Here is a 17,629-nt window from a genome sequence, read left to right on the forward strand (position 1 = left end):
TTCCTTCTACTATCTAATTTTCCTTACATGTATTAAGGGCTCTCCACTATTCAAAGCAACATTAGCTGAAAATATAATGTAACATAGAGGAAACAAAATTGTTCCTGCTGCAGCACACACAGTGCAGGTTGGGGTTGTTTTGGTTTGGGGTGTGTGTGTGAGATCTCTAGCATTCTATAAGATTTAAACGAAGACTAGACAGATCCCAACACACTTGAAAATACAACAGTTATAACTGCAAAGTGCAATAGCAACATTATTACTTGCTGGTACGTACCTTTAGCATTTGAGTGAGATAGGAACTGATGTTTTCTAAAAGAAGTCTGTTTGGCATTTGTCTGGAAGATTTCTTTGCAGCAATATAGGAATTACTCTGACTGACTAATGAACGCATCTCTTCTAAGACAGAGCGAGTGTCAATATTGTCACACAGCGCTTCATGAATTGCTGCCTTCTTGTCGTAAAAACTAAGAAGAAAAAAATTAGTTTTTACTATTGATTTCAGAAATACCAGCAACCTACTCCGAGGAATCTCTATTAGACGAGTAAGGGGACCTAAAAGTGAGGTAATCTTTTGTCGGTCATAGTTTATATTTGAAGGAAAAACAGAGGAGCAAGAAAAAAGGGATTATCATGACTCTGCTGTTTTGCTGCTGTGGACAAAGACAGGCAGGATAATCTAATTGGTAACAACTATCCAAACAAATTACATCAAACACTTTTTCAGCAACTGGACTTTTCATGCAACTTTTTTTTAAAACAGTATAAATTGCTTATTTAGTGTCTTCTGGTGCTTACTTTTTGGGTTTTTTTACAGTATTGCTCTTTTATCCCTATGCAACAGCCAAGAAATCTGTTTAGTGTCATTCCAGGGAGGAGCACCAATTTGGGAGTTAATTTTGCACAAAGTGAAATGTTAAGAAGATATTAAAGTAGATAAATGGAATAAATTCATGTAAACCTTTGTCATGTTTGTGAATAGGCATAATAAATAATGCAGTATATTAAGTACCATTTCATCACACAAAACCTTTACTGTTTCAAACAATGTACTTTCTCCAGAGAAAAGAGAATGAGAAGTGGTAGAAGAAAGAAGACAAAAACAAATATCCACAAAGCATATCTTATATTTCTCCCACTTCTATATCCCTTCCTTTTGACTTCTCTGTAACTTACTATGTTCCTCTCTGTTCCAAAAAAAAAAAAAATAAAAAGGTTATCTCTGTAACTCTCGAGTTGAAGATCAAATTTTAGAGGACATCATACACAGAAGCATCTGCAGTTAGTCCTTTCATAGTCAACATTTGTGACCATAACAGTGAACTCAACTAGGAACAATTTTAGTACTGCAATGTAAGATGCTTCTATTTTAAATTTCAGACATAATAGAAGTCACATAGGAAGCTGCTTGCATTACAAATAATGATAGTTTGGTCATAAAAGTCAAAGACTGAAAAATCCATATCACTGTCTCAACAACACATTTTCAAACACACTGATCTTTCGTGGTTTTAGTCAGGTGATGTAACTTCTGTTTGTCTCAGATTGCTCACTACACTTTCAAATGTGTAAAATACTATTTTTCCAGTTGTACCACAGTAAATTATCAGTCACTTCTCATATAGAAGGACAGGATTTCAAGTAGTGAAGAAAGTGACAGCAATCTAACAAAAAAGTTCTCTTTCCCTTCACAAAAAGTGATGAGGCATGCCAGTGTACTTAATATAAATTAAAGCAAAATGAACAATTTCATCTTACTTCATAAAGCTATTACAAGTCTAAACTATTGCTTGTAAAGAGTTGTGATGCTCAGTGAAAATGCTACAGACATAAATATCAAAATATACATGGTAAGTGATTTTGTAAGGAAAAAAAAATTGAACATGTAGCTACACAATGGCTATCCAGAGAGAAGTAGGAATGCTCCACTCACTTTTTGTTCAGCTCTGCTTCTTGCTTTTCCCATTTCTGAAACTGGCCTGTCACATCAGTGGGAGCTCGAAGAATATCCTTCACATTTAAAAAGAACTCCTATAAAAGAAGATTATAGCTAAAAGTCAGTTTCAATTAGACATAACCAATAGTTACTACCAAAGGGCGTTATTTCATCTTTAGCCTCCTCAGTTAAACAGCATTTCAGCCGAGGTTCTGTCAAGACAAGGAAACCCACACATTTTGCATAACTCTGGAAATCACAATTGGACTGTAATTCAGTTCTGTCTCTTGGCTCTGTCACTGCATGATACACTATGATACTCTAAGAGCAAGCTGCTCCTAATACCACTTCAAAAAAGTTTTGGCAACAGTTATGGCATATTTTAAAGTGTGTTGCTAGCAATGGAAGCTGAAGAATAAAATGGCTTTATAGTGAGGATCTAATTCACATGGGTATCCAGCTTGGTAAAAAGTCATTTTAACCTATTCTGTGGCCCAAAACAAGCATTTTACATAAAAAGCCCAATAGCCTCAGCTGGACAAAAATGAATCAACAATCTCAAAATGCTGTACAGCATCCTTTTGGGAAACGTGGGTTTCAGTTACAGCTCCAAACTAAGCAGGGACAGGAACTGTGCCCGATTCCTCACATGCCCACAAAGCATAGAGGCAAATGCTCAATGTATGTGGTGAGGAGACAAGGTGGGAATGATACTGCCTCTTTGGCTACATTTGTGTAAAGTCTGATCTGGCGGGCATGCTATGAAAGTGTGCTGGACTGAGTTCTATAAGCAAGCTGAACTGACAAACTAAACTTGTGTCTAAGTGCCAAGCTGTTTAGAGATGTCAAAACTGGAAAAGAGCATCCAGCTGCAGAGAAATGTAGCAGTCTGGAATTTACATGACTCAAGTCTTCAATGGTTGTAAATAAACACTGTGACATCTCACTTGATGAATTCAGAAGGTAAACCCAGCCTGGGAATACAGCCTATATATACTTGGAGTTCTATTCCTTGAAACACCTATGACGACACAAAGTTTAGAGAGCTGGAGAAGGAATAGAAAACTTACTTACATTCATAAACTTCTCATACTGAATAGCTGACTCCATTGTATTATTTGAATAATCCAGTGTATCCTTCCAAGAGTGCATGAGGAAGGCCAACCGCAATTGTCGTGCTATTAGGTTTCAAAGTAAACAAGGGAAATTATTATAACCTAAAGTATTTTTATGGCCTCCATATGGCAAATTCTTCCTATCTCTACATCTACCAAGAAAGCAAGAACACTATTATCCATACAAATAAGACCAACAAGGAATGGAAAAACAAGGAAGCTGTTTTAAAATTAGTGAAAAAGAAGGATGCCTGAAGTTACATTGAATAACAAAATTACCACAGTCATCACCCGAAGTACATCAAAAGTATTCACATTCCAAAGTAATATTTACCTGTATGTTTCTTCAGTGCATCTTTTATGGTAATGAAATTCTTCAAAGATTTGGACATTTTACAGCCAGCAATTGTTAAATGGCCAGTATGCAGAAAATACCGGACCCAGTGATCATTTTCGAAGAATGCCTGCAGGAAAAACAAAGCCCAAAGACCCAACACTGTTTACATATACATCATGAAGGACGAAACCTTAAAGAATAAAATCCTGAGAAAAACTTGTGTTTGTACAAAACACACTTCAAGATTCAAAATTTGAAATATGGATTTGTGTAAGTAGCAGTCAAAGAAAAGCATGTTGCTTTTTCACTGCAGAAACTGATGGCCAGTTCATTCACCTCAGATTGTGCCAGTTCATTGTCATGGTGGGGAAATCGGAGATCAAACCCTCCTCCATGAATATCCATTGAGTCTCCTAGAATGGATCCAGCCATTGCAGAACATTCAATGTGCCAACCTGGACGACCCTGTTAAGAAAAAAGACACTACTTGACTACTGCAATTGTCTTCTTCTCCTATGTCTCACTCCTTCATTGGTCTGCCCCTAGGCAGTTACAGACCTAAGGAAACAGGATACATTGTTACTAAGACAAAAAAATGATTCTCAGTCTCAGCTTCATTAAACTGTTGTATTTGAAGATCAAACCTGGCATATACATCTGTAATGGTTTGATTATCTTCTTCACTGTTCTTTTAAAAATTACACTAATATTTTTGATCACAAGGGGAAAAAAAAGGAAATAGAATTTACTGCAGATAAAGGACAAATGACCATTAACAACCATCAAGAGCTTGCATGCAAACTTCTATTTAAAAAGTAAACAGACTGATACACATTCTAAATTATTAAATAAACATTATCAACTCAATCTTATAACTGAATACAAGACCTCCATAATCTATACATTGTTAATATGAGGTGAGGCAAAAGTACTTGTGTAACTGTGCTATTTAATAAGGTGTAGAAAATCTAAATTTTGATGATAACATCCTTACCTTTCCCCAGGGAGAGTCCCATGAGGGCTCTCCTGGCTTGGAGGATTTCCATAAAGCAAAATCATTTGGAGAACGCTTCTCACTTAAGCGATCAGCTGAGATGCTGAGGTCACCTTTCAAAAGAGAAAATGCAGATACACACATTTTACACCAGCTTTATTGATTTTTGGCCTTGCTGTACTTTATGTGAATTAAAAAAAATAAAAAAACCCAACCCACCAAATTACTGAAACCTCAAAATTCTTCATAATTAACCTTGATAATCCTTTGAGGTTTTCATTAATGTTTGGTTGACAGGAGACCCGCATCTACACTGCTTTCTAAGTTTTGATGTGAGATTCATCTACATTCTCTCAGCAGGCACAACTCCAACATTGCAGTTACAGAAAAAAGAAGTACAGAAAGAAAAAAAATGAATGGTTTAAGCTAACACCTTTTATTTCACATAGATTTAAGCTGTAAGGTTTGAATAAAGGAAAAAAAATCATATCCATTTTAAGTGACATCTCTCAGATATTGCTAGTTTCACCTAGTATGAGTGTCCTGATTTCACCTGGTACAAGTGTTATATTAAAACCTTTCAATATTCTTTTTATAGACTTTGTGGATTATTTGCTACTAAAGCTGTACAACCTTTGGAGCAGATAATGAATGGATCTGGTTTATTGAGCATTTTAAGCTAATCCTCTGCTATATCTCTTTTGTAAAAAAATCTATATTTGGATTTAGTTCAACACAATAAGATTTACAAAGTAAAAACAGTTTTCAGTATAAAAGAGAAACCCAAATATTTGTCAGTAAGTAACCACAGCCTGATGTGGAGACCTTTCACCTGGCATGTCGAAGACCCAGCTTCAAGTCTTTATTCCTACACTGAAACAGATGGATGTCCAAAGAACTTGAGCTATGGCCAAATGACCAAGCTATACACAATTCTGACCAAACTGAAAACCCCACAAACAAACAAACAAAGAAAAAAAAACCCAAACATCCTAGAATTAATAACATTTCTTGGTATTTTCTAAAGAAAAACATGGGGGAAAGTACTGGCTCAAGCTACAAAACTTTGGCATAGAAATCCATCGGTAAAGGAAGTGCAGCAGGTAAACAATTCAACTCTGAAAGTATCTGATCCAAACCTCAGTGAAATCAATTCAAAAGACCAACACATAATCAGTTTCTTTTGCACCTTAAACAAACACTATTTCCCCATTTTACCTTCACCCTCTTGAAGAGCTTTTTGATCCCCTACAGCTTCAGGAACCAACTTAGCATAGGAGTGTTTTTCACTGGCATCAAACTTCATAGTGTCAAAGTAAACGGATCCATTGGACACATACCTGAAAATTTAAAGATCATTATTTAGCCAGGTTTCTTCCACAAGTTAACTGATTTTTATCCCTAAAATCACTATCATAAGTTCTCTAGTGAAACCACTCCCAGTATGGTACTGCTCAGTACTGTAAAGATGATTAAGTTTTAAGGTCCTGCCATAAAGGCTTTGGACAAATCATTGAAAGTCATAATAAAACTGATGACAGGGAAAACAACTAACATCTCTTAAGCTCTGTAAAGGTGAGACATCAGTTAACAGTCACAAGAGAAGAAATATCTATAATACCTCTAGACCTTTTAATGTTTTGCAATAATATAATATGAATCACATTTGTCTCACAGTCCATTTTGTACTTCTTCACTTTGCTCATTTTGTCCCACTACAGCCATAACAACCACCCTGGCACAAAGGTAAGTTTCAAGATGACCATGAATGCTGATACTTCAGTGCAAACAATTCTGAACAGTCTCCCTACCTTTTTTAAATGTCTGTTTAAAGCAAGAACATGGAAGAAAAGCTATGGCAGTCTGAACCACAGGCTTCTTGTATTCACAATCAAAATACATCCATGTAAAAATATTCAGGCTATTAACAGATGGAAATCTATCATGATACCTAGGAAATTCTAGAGTATTAGCTTGATTTTTTGCAAATATAGACAACGTCAGAAAACCAGTTCACTGTTACCATTCCTAAAAATTCATGTTACTTACAACTGATTTCTAGCTATCAACTCAGGTGTCAAATTTTTAAACCCCTTGCTGAAGGCCAGGAATCAAACACAGTTCAAGTGAATGGGACTTTTACTATTTAATTTAATGAACAAAGATTTCACCCTATAAATTTAATAATCTAACCTCTCTTTGTAGGTCATAATAAAAAACATAGAATAGCACAGGTGAGAAATAACAGGTCTTTTGCAAAGGAACCAGAAATTTATTTATTTGATGAAAAACTACCCCTGGAAAAGACTACTATTGCACATGAAAACAGAGAAAACAGCTCACAGTTAAGTGCTGAAACCAATCATTCTAACTCTGATGCAGTATAAGGGCAAAACAAAAGCACCTAGTAGCAAACTTACCCATAACCATTATCCACAATCTTCTTCACAAAATCCACAATTTCTGGCACATATTCACTAACCCGTGTTAAAACATCTGGAGGTAAAACCTATAGATAAAAAGTAGAATTATATCTAAATATATCTTTATAAATATGTAAATATGCACTAAATATATATATATATATACTGTATATTGGTTAAAAATTTGCTCAAAAGCAAGTGATAATAAAATCTCTCTCCTATTTCAGGCTTTCTGCTCTGAAACAATGTGCTGTGGCACATTTTTCTCCCCCAGCCTTTAAGGCAACATTAACAACAAACTACTGCAGGAGATGATAGCTCTTCTGGCAAACAGGCAATGAATTGCTCTGATTTGCAGGTAAGTAAAAAAACTTCCCTGCTCTGAACCATTCTGTGTAACGCAGCATTTCACCTGTAACAGGCAAATCTCTTCTTAATTGTTATCATCACATAATTTTGTAGTGGTTGAAGACACTTAAGTAGTTGGTCTAAATGCTGAGGTTGGCAGGGATCTCTTGTGCAGGTAACAGATTCCATCTCAAACTTCTGGATCAGTTTATGATTATTAGCCCATGTTACACCAAAGGAAGGCATGGGCGGGGCACACATCAAATTTGATCACCAATTAAACGAGTGGCAACATGCACAACAGATTTAACACTGTTGGGATGGAAACAGAGCAGGTGCTAATTTAACAGCTACCTACTCATATGAAAGAAAATACTTTATCAATAAAGTTGAAATATAAGGTTTTTGAAAGCTATTAAGGAGCTAAGTTGTATTCTGTGTATTATAAGGAACAGCACATACAGAAAACTGGTTACTTACGTTGAGCGCTTCCATATCTTTATGAAATTCCCCTTCCCAGAATTTGGGGAGTTTTGAGAATATGGAATTGTCAGTCACCTGACTGCCAAATTTTGTGTCCAACCAGTCAGACAGCAAATCTTTGGCTTCTTCCAACAGTGTCTATAAAACAATAATGGTAAGTGCAACTGATCAAAGACTTGCCCTGTTTAAATTGGGCAGAAAGATCTTATTTTGAACAGAGAGATTTGCTTAAGGAATAAGACACTTGGAATGAGGCACCTAGTTATGAACACAGAGTGATCCATGTTTCCACCACTTTTTTATCATATTGCCCATCATAAATATAGATGAAAAAACAGAAGAAGGAAGATAAACTGGTAAGTGGTATCTGTTTTGATATTAATCACTTAAATTGGCATCTAGAATTTGTGCTGTAAACATCAGCTGGGACCTGCAGTTACATCACATCATCTGTTCCCCCATTGCTCTTGGATAACCTACCAGAAGCCTTACTATGCACATTGCTAAAAAGTGTCTGAAAAACTAATTTGAACAGCAAGAATATATTTTAGTTTTATATTAAAAGATGACTTTTTTTACACTAGGATATAGTGCAGAAGGTGTAATTGCTTAGATTTGTTTTTAAAATTCTGTTAGGTGAGTATTCACTTTTATAAAGGCACTTGATATTAGAACAGCTGGGCCTTTTAAAAAAAACCTGTAATTTAGAGAGAGATTCTTCTCAAGAAGGGAGCACATACCCTATGTTTCCCATAGTAATTATTAATAATCTGAAAGCAAGAAAATATCAAAGTGGAAACCATTTACTAAGACTCAAGTTATATTGACTGACATGGTAACGGACAGAACGAAAACACAATAAAGTCAACAGGATTATTGTCACTAAATGTTAATTGTCTCTAATAAAAATAATCCTGAGCACAACTTTGTGGGATGAATTTTCTTTTCTGATCAGAAACAGAAGCATTTATGTAAAAAACTGCCACCAGTATTGGAATGTCAGAAATGTATGTTCAGTAACCGATACTAAAACTAATTCATCAAGACAAGAAAGTCAAAGAGAAAGTCTAAGCACACACAAAAGAAAAGTCCTCATTGGAAAGGTAAAAAATAACTGAATAATTATCACCGTGTGAGGAAAAATAGTATTTGATAAAAACAGGATCAAAAAACTCTATAGCTGAAGAATCAAATTTCCTGTACTGAACGCAAAGTAATAAAAAATTCACAGTCACACAAGTACTCTTTTTTATGAATAAAAAGTTACATAATGTTTCAAGAAATTACTACAAGTTAATATTATTTTAAACCTCCTAAGAAATACAAGCGAAATGTAAAATATAAAAAGGAGCTCAAACTTACCTCATGACATCTGCTGATCTCTTCTGCAGAGAGTTTTGCTTGCACAGCTTCTTGTAGAGGGTCAAAAGCAGACTTCACTGCATTTTGAATTCTTTCCAACATTTGCTTTTTATCTGGGTCTGTTGTCTCATTTAATTTAACTGAAAAGAGCTACAATTACAGAAAAATTTAGAAAGCCACGTGCAGTATAGTAGCACTATGTTCCATACACAATATTTTCTTAGCCACATAGTACCTTGGTAGTGATGAATTACACATCATGCCACAGGAAAAGCTTTCACATCAACTACTGAAACATACTCCTTATCAGAAATAAGGGTGTAGTCAAAAGCATTTACTTTGCAGCCAAATTCAGTTTTTCAGAAAGACTTTATAAACCACTACATCATCATCATCATTACTGTTGTTTTAATTTTCTGTGCAACTGAGCACTTTAATTACACAGTTGGCTATCATAAACCTGAAAAGAACAAGCTTTAATATGAACCAGAGAGAGATTAAATGCAATGCTTAGAGAGTATGTCAGACAAAGACAGTTGGGCTAAATTTCCACACCTCCGGTTCCCAGACCTGTATTCAATTCATTAGAATCTCTCCCATCTGTAGTCCTAAACATTACCAGAGAATCATATTCCCTCACCTTCAGTTCAGAACGCACAGTTTATTAAATCTCTAAAGCTTTGGAGCATTTTTGCTCTTTCCAATGGTTCAAAAGGGAAACTTCCCAAGCTTTAAAATATTATGGATGCACCACCATTCAAAAATTCTCTTAAAGGATTATTTTTAAAGTTTCAATTCTAACACAGAAACATCAAAATGGTTTTTGAGCAATACATGCAGTCACAAAAAAATTCTAAGGGCACAAAAATCTGGCATGCCTTTTAAAGAATTTGTCCATTCCCAAACAAGGGAAAAAATCAAAGTGATGTGCAGCTCTAATTTGTGAAGTACCAGGTCAACAGAGTAACTAAACAAGCAGAAAGAGTAGCAAAGTTAGAGGCAATTTTAGATGCTTTGCTACATTAAGCAAGAACCTTAGAGATTAACTAGCAGAGGTTAAATACCACAACTTACCTCTGAGGCAGTTCTAACATCTTCAAGTAGCTGATCTGCTGTTGATTTGTTCTCTCTGTACCGTTCAAAAAGGTAATTTTGTCTTGCTCTCTTGATGATCTACAAAGTAGAAACACAAAAATATTTTTGTGAATTGAAACACAGTTATACAAAGTTCAAATAAAAATCTGTGACTTACCAAAGGCATGTCAGAATCTTTATAAATTTAATAAGGTAGAAGATTTACAGGCAATAATACAAATTTAACACACAATGCATAGTTAATCAGCTACCTTGAGTCAATTCATTATCTCAACAAGAGGAAAGTAACATAAATTAACTTTCTCAACTACTTAGTTTTCATTATTTATGATAACATTCATTTTTATACAAGAATATAGGGTTTGCTATCATAGGAATGCTACAAAACTGAGAAAATGCCTTTTTGTACAAAATGTATGTCTAAGTTAATAAGTGCAAGGTTTATCTCGGCTTATGAAGTGGCAATTACATGTGACTCTCTTTGACTTCCATGCTCAAAGTATTTTAGATTGCAATTTAACAAAAAAACTTACCTTATCATCAATATCTGTAATATTCATACAATAGAAAATGTCATATTTAAAATAATCCCTCAAGATTCTTCTCAGGATATCAAATGAGATGTATGACCTAAAAACATAAAGGGATGTTTCTAATGAACACCTTCAGTCTATTTCTATTCTATGCACAAACGACTTTAATCTCAATCACTTTACAGCAGTTTTAATTTGCTTTCATCTACTAGTAAGCTTTTAATCACACAGTGACATAATATTACAACATGCTTTTAATGTTAAATCTCAAGCATCAAGTTTAAAAGAAAGCTATTTTCTAGTAACATATTCATTTAAATAAATACCCTTTTCTAATGATCTTTTCCTTCCAGCAGGCACTGTTATTACCTATATCAAAATAAGAACTGCGGTACCTGGCATGTCCCATGTGAGAGGCATCATAAACTGTTGGACCACAGCAATACCACAACACCTTTTTTCCATTCTGAGGCTGAAAGATTTCCTTATTTGAAAGAGAAGATACAGTGATCAGAAGAAATTGAAGACACGATCTCAGACCAGTAACGAAACATTTGCAGATCAGAACAAGAAAACGTAGATTATAATTACAACGAATTCTTACCACAAGTGAAGGTCACCACTACCTTTATCATGTAAGAGAGATAACAGGGTGGGACTGCTTATGTTATCTGCACTCTTCTCAATCACATATTACAAAGATTTGGACAAGGCAGGGCATTATTCAAGCTGCATTTGTAAAGGTTCTCTTTTGCATTGAAAAGGGTTACACTATACTCAGTTCACAGATATTTGGATACTACAACCCATGTATCATTAATATTCTTAATATCTTCTCTTTCTCAAAGGCCTTTGAGAACAAGACCACAAGAAGTTTTACCAGTTTATATTATAACTATATAATTGTCAAGACTTCTTTTTACAAAGACAATACCTAACGAGAGAAACCGTGATTTTATTCTGCTCACACTGCCTACACTTATGTGTAATACAATTTTGCATGACCACTAACAATTGGGAACTGTATATTAAGCAATGTACATACACAGGGACACACCTGTAGTGTATGCATACTTAGTGTGTGCATTTTAACACTTGCCCAGCAAACACACTTGCCTGACACAGCATTTCTGGTGTGTGCTTGTTAACATTCCACAAATACAAGAGACCTGACTATCAATAGGGTAAACACTGCAGAAACAAAGGTCTGATGACTGCTCTTTTTGTGTTTCTATGGAAATCTCCACTTTTCTTTCATTTCCTCACCTTACTGCGAGTCAGGCTGTTGTAGAGGCAAAGCTTAGAATGTTTTGTCCCTTCAGGGGGAGACCAAGGCGGCTGCACACGTTTGCCTTTACCTAAGAGAAAAAATAGCTTAAAGAAAACTGAAAAGATATTTTTCACAAACACATTTACCATATAACATTTTCTCCTTATCGCATCATTAAGTTATTTCAAACTCGACATATAAATAGACAAAGTTGCTTCAATCCTAGTAATTCAACTACTTCTGTTAGAGTCTTCTACAACGACACCGAAACCAAAGTAAATTATTTCAATTATTGTAATTTCTACTCTCTGAGTTGCAATTCCTAACAGCTTTTGATCCCAGTAACAGAAAGGAAGGGGATATAAAAGTAAGAACATGCAATTCAGTTAAAGTATCACCAAGAGTTTTGAAATCTAATGAATTATTAATGAAGTTTTAGGACAGTCCTGGGCTTTCTGCAACACTGCTGATTTTATTGTTATGGTGTTATAACAGACCTCACACAGAATTTGCAAAAAAATCTCCAGAGACCAGAGGTGGTCTCTAGAGCCAAAACTGACAGAGTACTGTGTACTCAGGGTGAGAGGGAGGGGAGACAGAAAGGCCTTTTATCATACATTGTTGTTATGTGCACAGGGCATTTTTGAACACGCTCATTTACCACAAATATGCTCGACTTCAGCAAGAGGCTACATTTTGCTATTAAAGAGAGCAGGGTAATATTAGTGACAATATTCTTGCATTTGTTTTCACTTAAATTTTTAAGAAGCAACATAGTTGTTAAACTCACAAGGTTTTTTTCAAACGGAAGTATGGGCATGCGATCTGTCAAAGAATTGCACAGGGCTGTTTACAGATGCAATGATGTTAAACTAATTATTGCATTAACTAGGAATGAAAGCAAACCAGAAAATTCAAAAATACAGCAAGTTTGCCAGCTTAAAACACACAGCACTGTCTTTAGGAATTCTCATGGTATGCATTTCAACTGCAATTAAAATATTATACAAAGTACTTGTTTCGACAACAAAATTGCCTTTCTGATCCTGTGTCTCAGGGTGCTCTTCATTACATCTGTTTCGCCCCATATCTTCATATGCATATTGTGGCTGAAAACCTTCAAGTAACGTAAACATTCATGGTAAAAAAAAATTTAATCTCTGTTAATATCTACATTATGAATCCATGGAAATACGTGTTGACTCTTATTGCATGAGGTACTCCTGAATAGAATACCTCAAGCTCAGGAGCAGTCTATCCACAACACAGATCTTATACCAAGGGATGGATTTGTTTACTCTTTGATTTACAAAGATTATGCTGGCTTAATTGTGGTCAACGCTTCCCTCAGGAGAAAAAAACTTTGTGGGTTAGTCCAATAAAAGATAAATCTGTAAAACCTTCTTCACTTACAACCACACAAACATAAGGAAAAACCCAGATACTGTGCCCTGAAGTTCTCAACTTGTGAGTTATCTGTCACATCATATCCACTGCAGAGACACCAAGGGCAAAGCATCCTAGCCAGACTGTTCAAATACACCTCTGCCAGCTACAGCCTTTCCCCTGGTTGAACTGAAGTTCACTTGCTCTAACCCACCCCGGGGCTCTCTGGCACACCCAAAAAACCAGCAATAAAATATTCAAGGTCTAAGAAGCATGGCAGATGCATGCGTCATTTTCATAGTGAACACTGCAGAACACCATTCCAGGAGTCCTGATACATACATACAAATCATGCAGATAAAAAGGGATAACCTTACAGAAAATATTAAAGATTTTATGGACAGGAAAACGGTAATCTTTTCTCTTACTGCACCACCCTGATCCATGAAAGTCTACAAATTATAGTTAACACCACAAATCTGCTATCAGAGCCAGGGGTCCAGCTTAAAGTCCTTCTCTGCTGAAAGAAAATCGATAACCAGCACAAACGTTGCAGGCACACGCACACACAACATCTACTCACAGCAGTCTGATTTTAACTGCTGGTCTGCTAGGAATTGAGAACACGTATGATGAGAGGTTGTGAGAAGATGGCATTGAAGTAATATTAGTCAACAACCATCAGCAGAAATGACAGACATTATGCACTCATTTGTAGGTATTGCAAGCACTCTACAACAGCTCCGTGTTATTATTATTAATTATTTCATGACTCTCCGAGCAAGGCTCTCACTATAAAGCAATTAAATTAGACTAACTCATTGGGAAACAACTCAGGATAGTGATGCAGCTCCCAAAAATGCCTGCACCCATGCTTACACAATGACCTAGGATTACCAGTTTAGTATGTCCTCAAATCATCAGCAATGCCTAAATTACCAGAGTTAAAAAAGAACCCCAGACATTCTTTCTAAATTCAATGTTAATAATGATCTGAGAGGAAGTGTTCAGTTTCTTTTATTGTGAATTTGTATATTATACAACTAATATTTAGTTACCCCTGCAAGGAAAAAAAGAGCAAATTCTGATAGTTTAGGGAACAAGCCCAAACCCACATTTTTTTACAACCCAGAAGCTAGCTAGCTTTTTAAAGAAAAGACACATAATTGAATTCTGTACACTGAAGAATTTTAAAATAAAAAAAAAATTGGAAACAGCTTTAACATTCAAATAAGTCAGACTCTATCAATTACACAGTAACTTTATGCAAGAAGACTATTACGACTTTGAATACAAGATGACACTGTAAATTTTAAGGCGTGCAAGAGAGTATGAAAGGGAATTTCTAGAATTCTCAGGAGTAAAAACCAATACAATGTCAGCTAGTCTATAACCTGTCCACCAGTTTCATATTACTCACTTGTTTGAAGTTTACAAGGCTCATTTTTTTCACTGCTGCCATCATAGATTGCTTCTATGTGTCTGTACCACCGGGCAACATGGATATACTGGTCCACAGGTGGCCCCGAAAACTTTCTGAATACCTCCACATCTGCATGTGAAAATGTGAACCCCTGGATATAACTACGAGTGCTCAGGTACTCGTTCAAAGCCTTCACCCTGGCTTCCTCTTCACTAATGCTCAGAATAAAACTGTAGCTGGAAGCTGTAAAGAGAGGCACAGGACATTTGGTCAGCATTAAAAGAAGGAGATTCAATGACCAAAATATATCCTTATACTATATATTTCCCCTTGCAAATTAGCTCTGGCAACTGACATGAAATTTGAGAAAAATGTATTTAATACAAGTTACTGAATAACTATGTATTTCCTATTAACAGGATTATGTTCATGCTGTTTTTAAGACATCATTACAAGGAGTAAAAAGGGCAAAAGCAGAAGTTCTTTCCATGAAGAAATATAATCCACTGAAATTGGAGAAAACTCTTCATACAGAGTGAACATAATCAGTCCCTCTTTTCCACGCTGCTAAAACACTTATCCTGCAAATATTTAAATACAATTAATTTTATACACTCAGGATAGGCTGCAAATATGTCTACTGAATTTGAGCATATCTTTAAATATTTGCAGGACTGTTGCCCACATGCAGGCTCCCAGCACAATGCTCAGTTACTCCTACTTGCTCCAGAAACTCAGAATCTCAGCTGTTGCTGTATATTCCCATACCTCCCCTATATCATTTTCTCTCATCAGGCATATGAATAATATTTAAAATGAGTATGATCTACACAAACGGAAAGGATATTAGACTGTGGTCCTCTCTCACAATTTTTTAATTCCATGATCTCTTTGGAATACAAAGCAGGTTCCATTATGTTTCATCTTCACAAATGTAGGGACACAGAGGAAGCAGCAAAAAGGCTCTCTGAGTTGGTGGGGATATTGACAGTAAGAGCAAGCCCTGTGCAAGTCAGTGGGTACAAAGCACTATGCAGGTTATGGCACTGGGGCTAGCACTGCCATTAAGTAAACCCAGCATTCATATTTTCCTACAATGATTCAATGTTTGTAGCTCTGTTCATGTTCAAAGTACTGTATAAACATTAAAACAATATCCTGCTTAGGTGGTGAGCCAAGAGAGTAATTTAAGTCAAGGTCATAGTGCAGTAGAGTGAGAAAGGCAGTGTGAGAGCACCTGTCCCTGCCCCCAAACCCCAAAAGAGACCATGGCCAGAAGTGTTGCTTCTTACTCTGGAATGAACATCTCCTGCACAAGTAGTTCCCAAAGCACTGTAGGTGCTCACAGAACAATCCTCTTGGAAAAGCAAGAAGGGAAGGAGATGGGAGTGATGTCTAGGAGAGAATGTGAGGAACTGCACAATTGAATTTTTTTCCAAGTATCATCGATTAAGACTTTATGAGCAGCTTGTTTTCTATATGGAAGTCAATTATTAAAATGTGCAACAACAAGTCAGAATGACAGGGAAATGGCAGCTAGATACCAAGCTTGTTTGTTTGACTCTTTTGGGTATAAATGAGATACAGTAGCACATAAGGAGAACTAATAAAAAAGATCAATAATTTAAAAAATAATTAGAACCCCCAGAAGCTCAGAAAATATATTTAAAATTAAGACACAAAAGTAAAGATAAATTTATGTAAAGTCCAAATCTCTCTGAAGGCCTACCCATGTAATTATTCAGTATAAATAAGGAATAGCAAGGAAATAATGAAGCATAACTAGTAGACCAATACCCAGATGAATGGGACTCAGCTTTGGCTCATATAGTTGATTTTACTATAAACTTTTCAGGATCCTAAATATTTACTGATGTTTATCACAACAGAAATTCGCATGTTTATACAGATGAAATAGTTTGAAATAGCTGTGTGCATTGACTGTGGAAAACTAAGAGGTAAGTTTTCCCTCAGTGCAAATTTTGTATACATGAATCATATGAGGGAGAAGGCCCAAACCCCAATTATTAAAGAATGATCTGTGTAGGAATGAAACTGTATCTCAAAGAAAATATCTTTAAAGATCTACTGCAAGGAAAGCAACATTCAATTTGCAAAGTATTATTAGGGTTATTATGACCATTATTCACACAGCAGGCTGCTAATGGGATGTAAGTCAGTGAACATGAAACAATATAAGCACTTTCCAACCACATCTGTAAACCAATCTAAAAGGGAAGTTGCACAAACTTACACACAAATGCAACAAATACAACAGAACCCATACAAGCTAATTTTGGCAAGAAGAGACGGCAAATACTGCCTGTGAATGTTGGTACCAGCTCAGCCCTGATAAACTTAACCAAAATTATTCTGAGCAATCCTGGCACACACATTAATACTTGAAATTATAAAGCTTGACCTGTGTCTGGCTGCAAGAGCAATAGCAGACTTGGAAGTGTAATATATCAAATACCTAGATAGCCCAGGGGACCTAACAGGAGGATGTCTTTATGCTGAGGCTGATCCCCAACTCAAATTCAGCCCAAATTCACATCCATGACTGGGCACCACAGCATGTGCAGTTCAGCAAGAACACAATTGAGCAGCTGTTAATAGGGTTTCTCAGGGCACAGCAGCAGCTGAGCCACAGCAGTCCCAAGCTTCCAGCAGGCTCACTGTACCAATCCAAGTGTCCCACATTGGATTCACAGGCTGTGCTGAGCTCCAAACTTTATTTTCTAGACCCACAGCTACTTTTCAGAACATGACAACTTAAAGCTCTCATCAATGTGTTCTACCTTCTGCCGCAGGCATTCTGTGTATGCGAGAATGCTGAGTGCTGCCCCATCCCTGGAATCCCTGCTCTGAGCAACTGCTTTAGTGAACGGTGTCCCTGCCCACAGCAGTGGAATGGAACTAGA

At 36.1% G+C, this 17,629-nt stretch overlaps 1 protein-coding gene across 2 annotated transcripts in view; it reads right to left on the reverse strand.

Annotated features, from left to right (window-relative positions):
- The window catches only part of CARS1 (cysteinyl-tRNA synthetase 1), a 33,030-nt gene that overhangs the window by 12,405 nt on the left and 2,996 nt on the right, over positions 1–17,629 (reverse strand). The window contains exons 2-16 of one of the 2 annotated variants that reach the window (XM_071558825.1): positions 14,703–14,948; positions 11,893–11,984; positions 11,022–11,110; positions 10,627–10,723; positions 10,073–10,171; positions 8,999–9,148; positions 7,634–7,774; positions 6,803–6,891; positions 5,601–5,722; positions 4,383–4,495; positions 3,725–3,853; positions 3,386–3,515; positions 3,011–3,114; positions 1,934–2,031; positions 278–467 (exon numbers count right to left, since the gene is read on the reverse strand). In XM_071558825.1, the coding sequence (XP_071414926.1) occupies positions 278–467; positions 1,934–2,031; positions 3,011–3,114; positions 3,386–3,515; positions 3,725–3,853; positions 4,383–4,495; positions 5,601–5,722; positions 6,803–6,891; positions 7,634–7,774; positions 8,999–9,148; positions 10,073–10,171; positions 10,627–10,723; positions 11,022–11,110; positions 11,893–11,984; positions 14,703–14,948 (1,889 nt within the window). The remainder of the gene's footprint in view (positions 1–277; positions 468–1,933; positions 2,032–3,010; positions 3,115–3,385; positions 3,516–3,724; positions 3,854–4,382; positions 4,496–5,600; positions 5,723–6,802; positions 6,892–7,633; positions 7,775–8,998; positions 9,149–10,072; positions 10,172–10,626; positions 10,724–11,021; positions 11,111–11,892; positions 11,985–14,702; positions 14,949–17,629) is intronic. The other variant, XM_071558826.1, reaches the window with a different exon arrangement.

Source organism: Pithys albifrons, chromosome 6 (assembly GCF_047495875.1).
Source record: "Pithys albifrons albifrons isolate INPA30051 chromosome 6, PitAlb_v1, whole genome shotgun sequence".
NCBI lineage: Eukaryota > Metazoa > Chordata > Aves > Passeriformes > Thamnophilidae > Pithys > Pithys albifrons.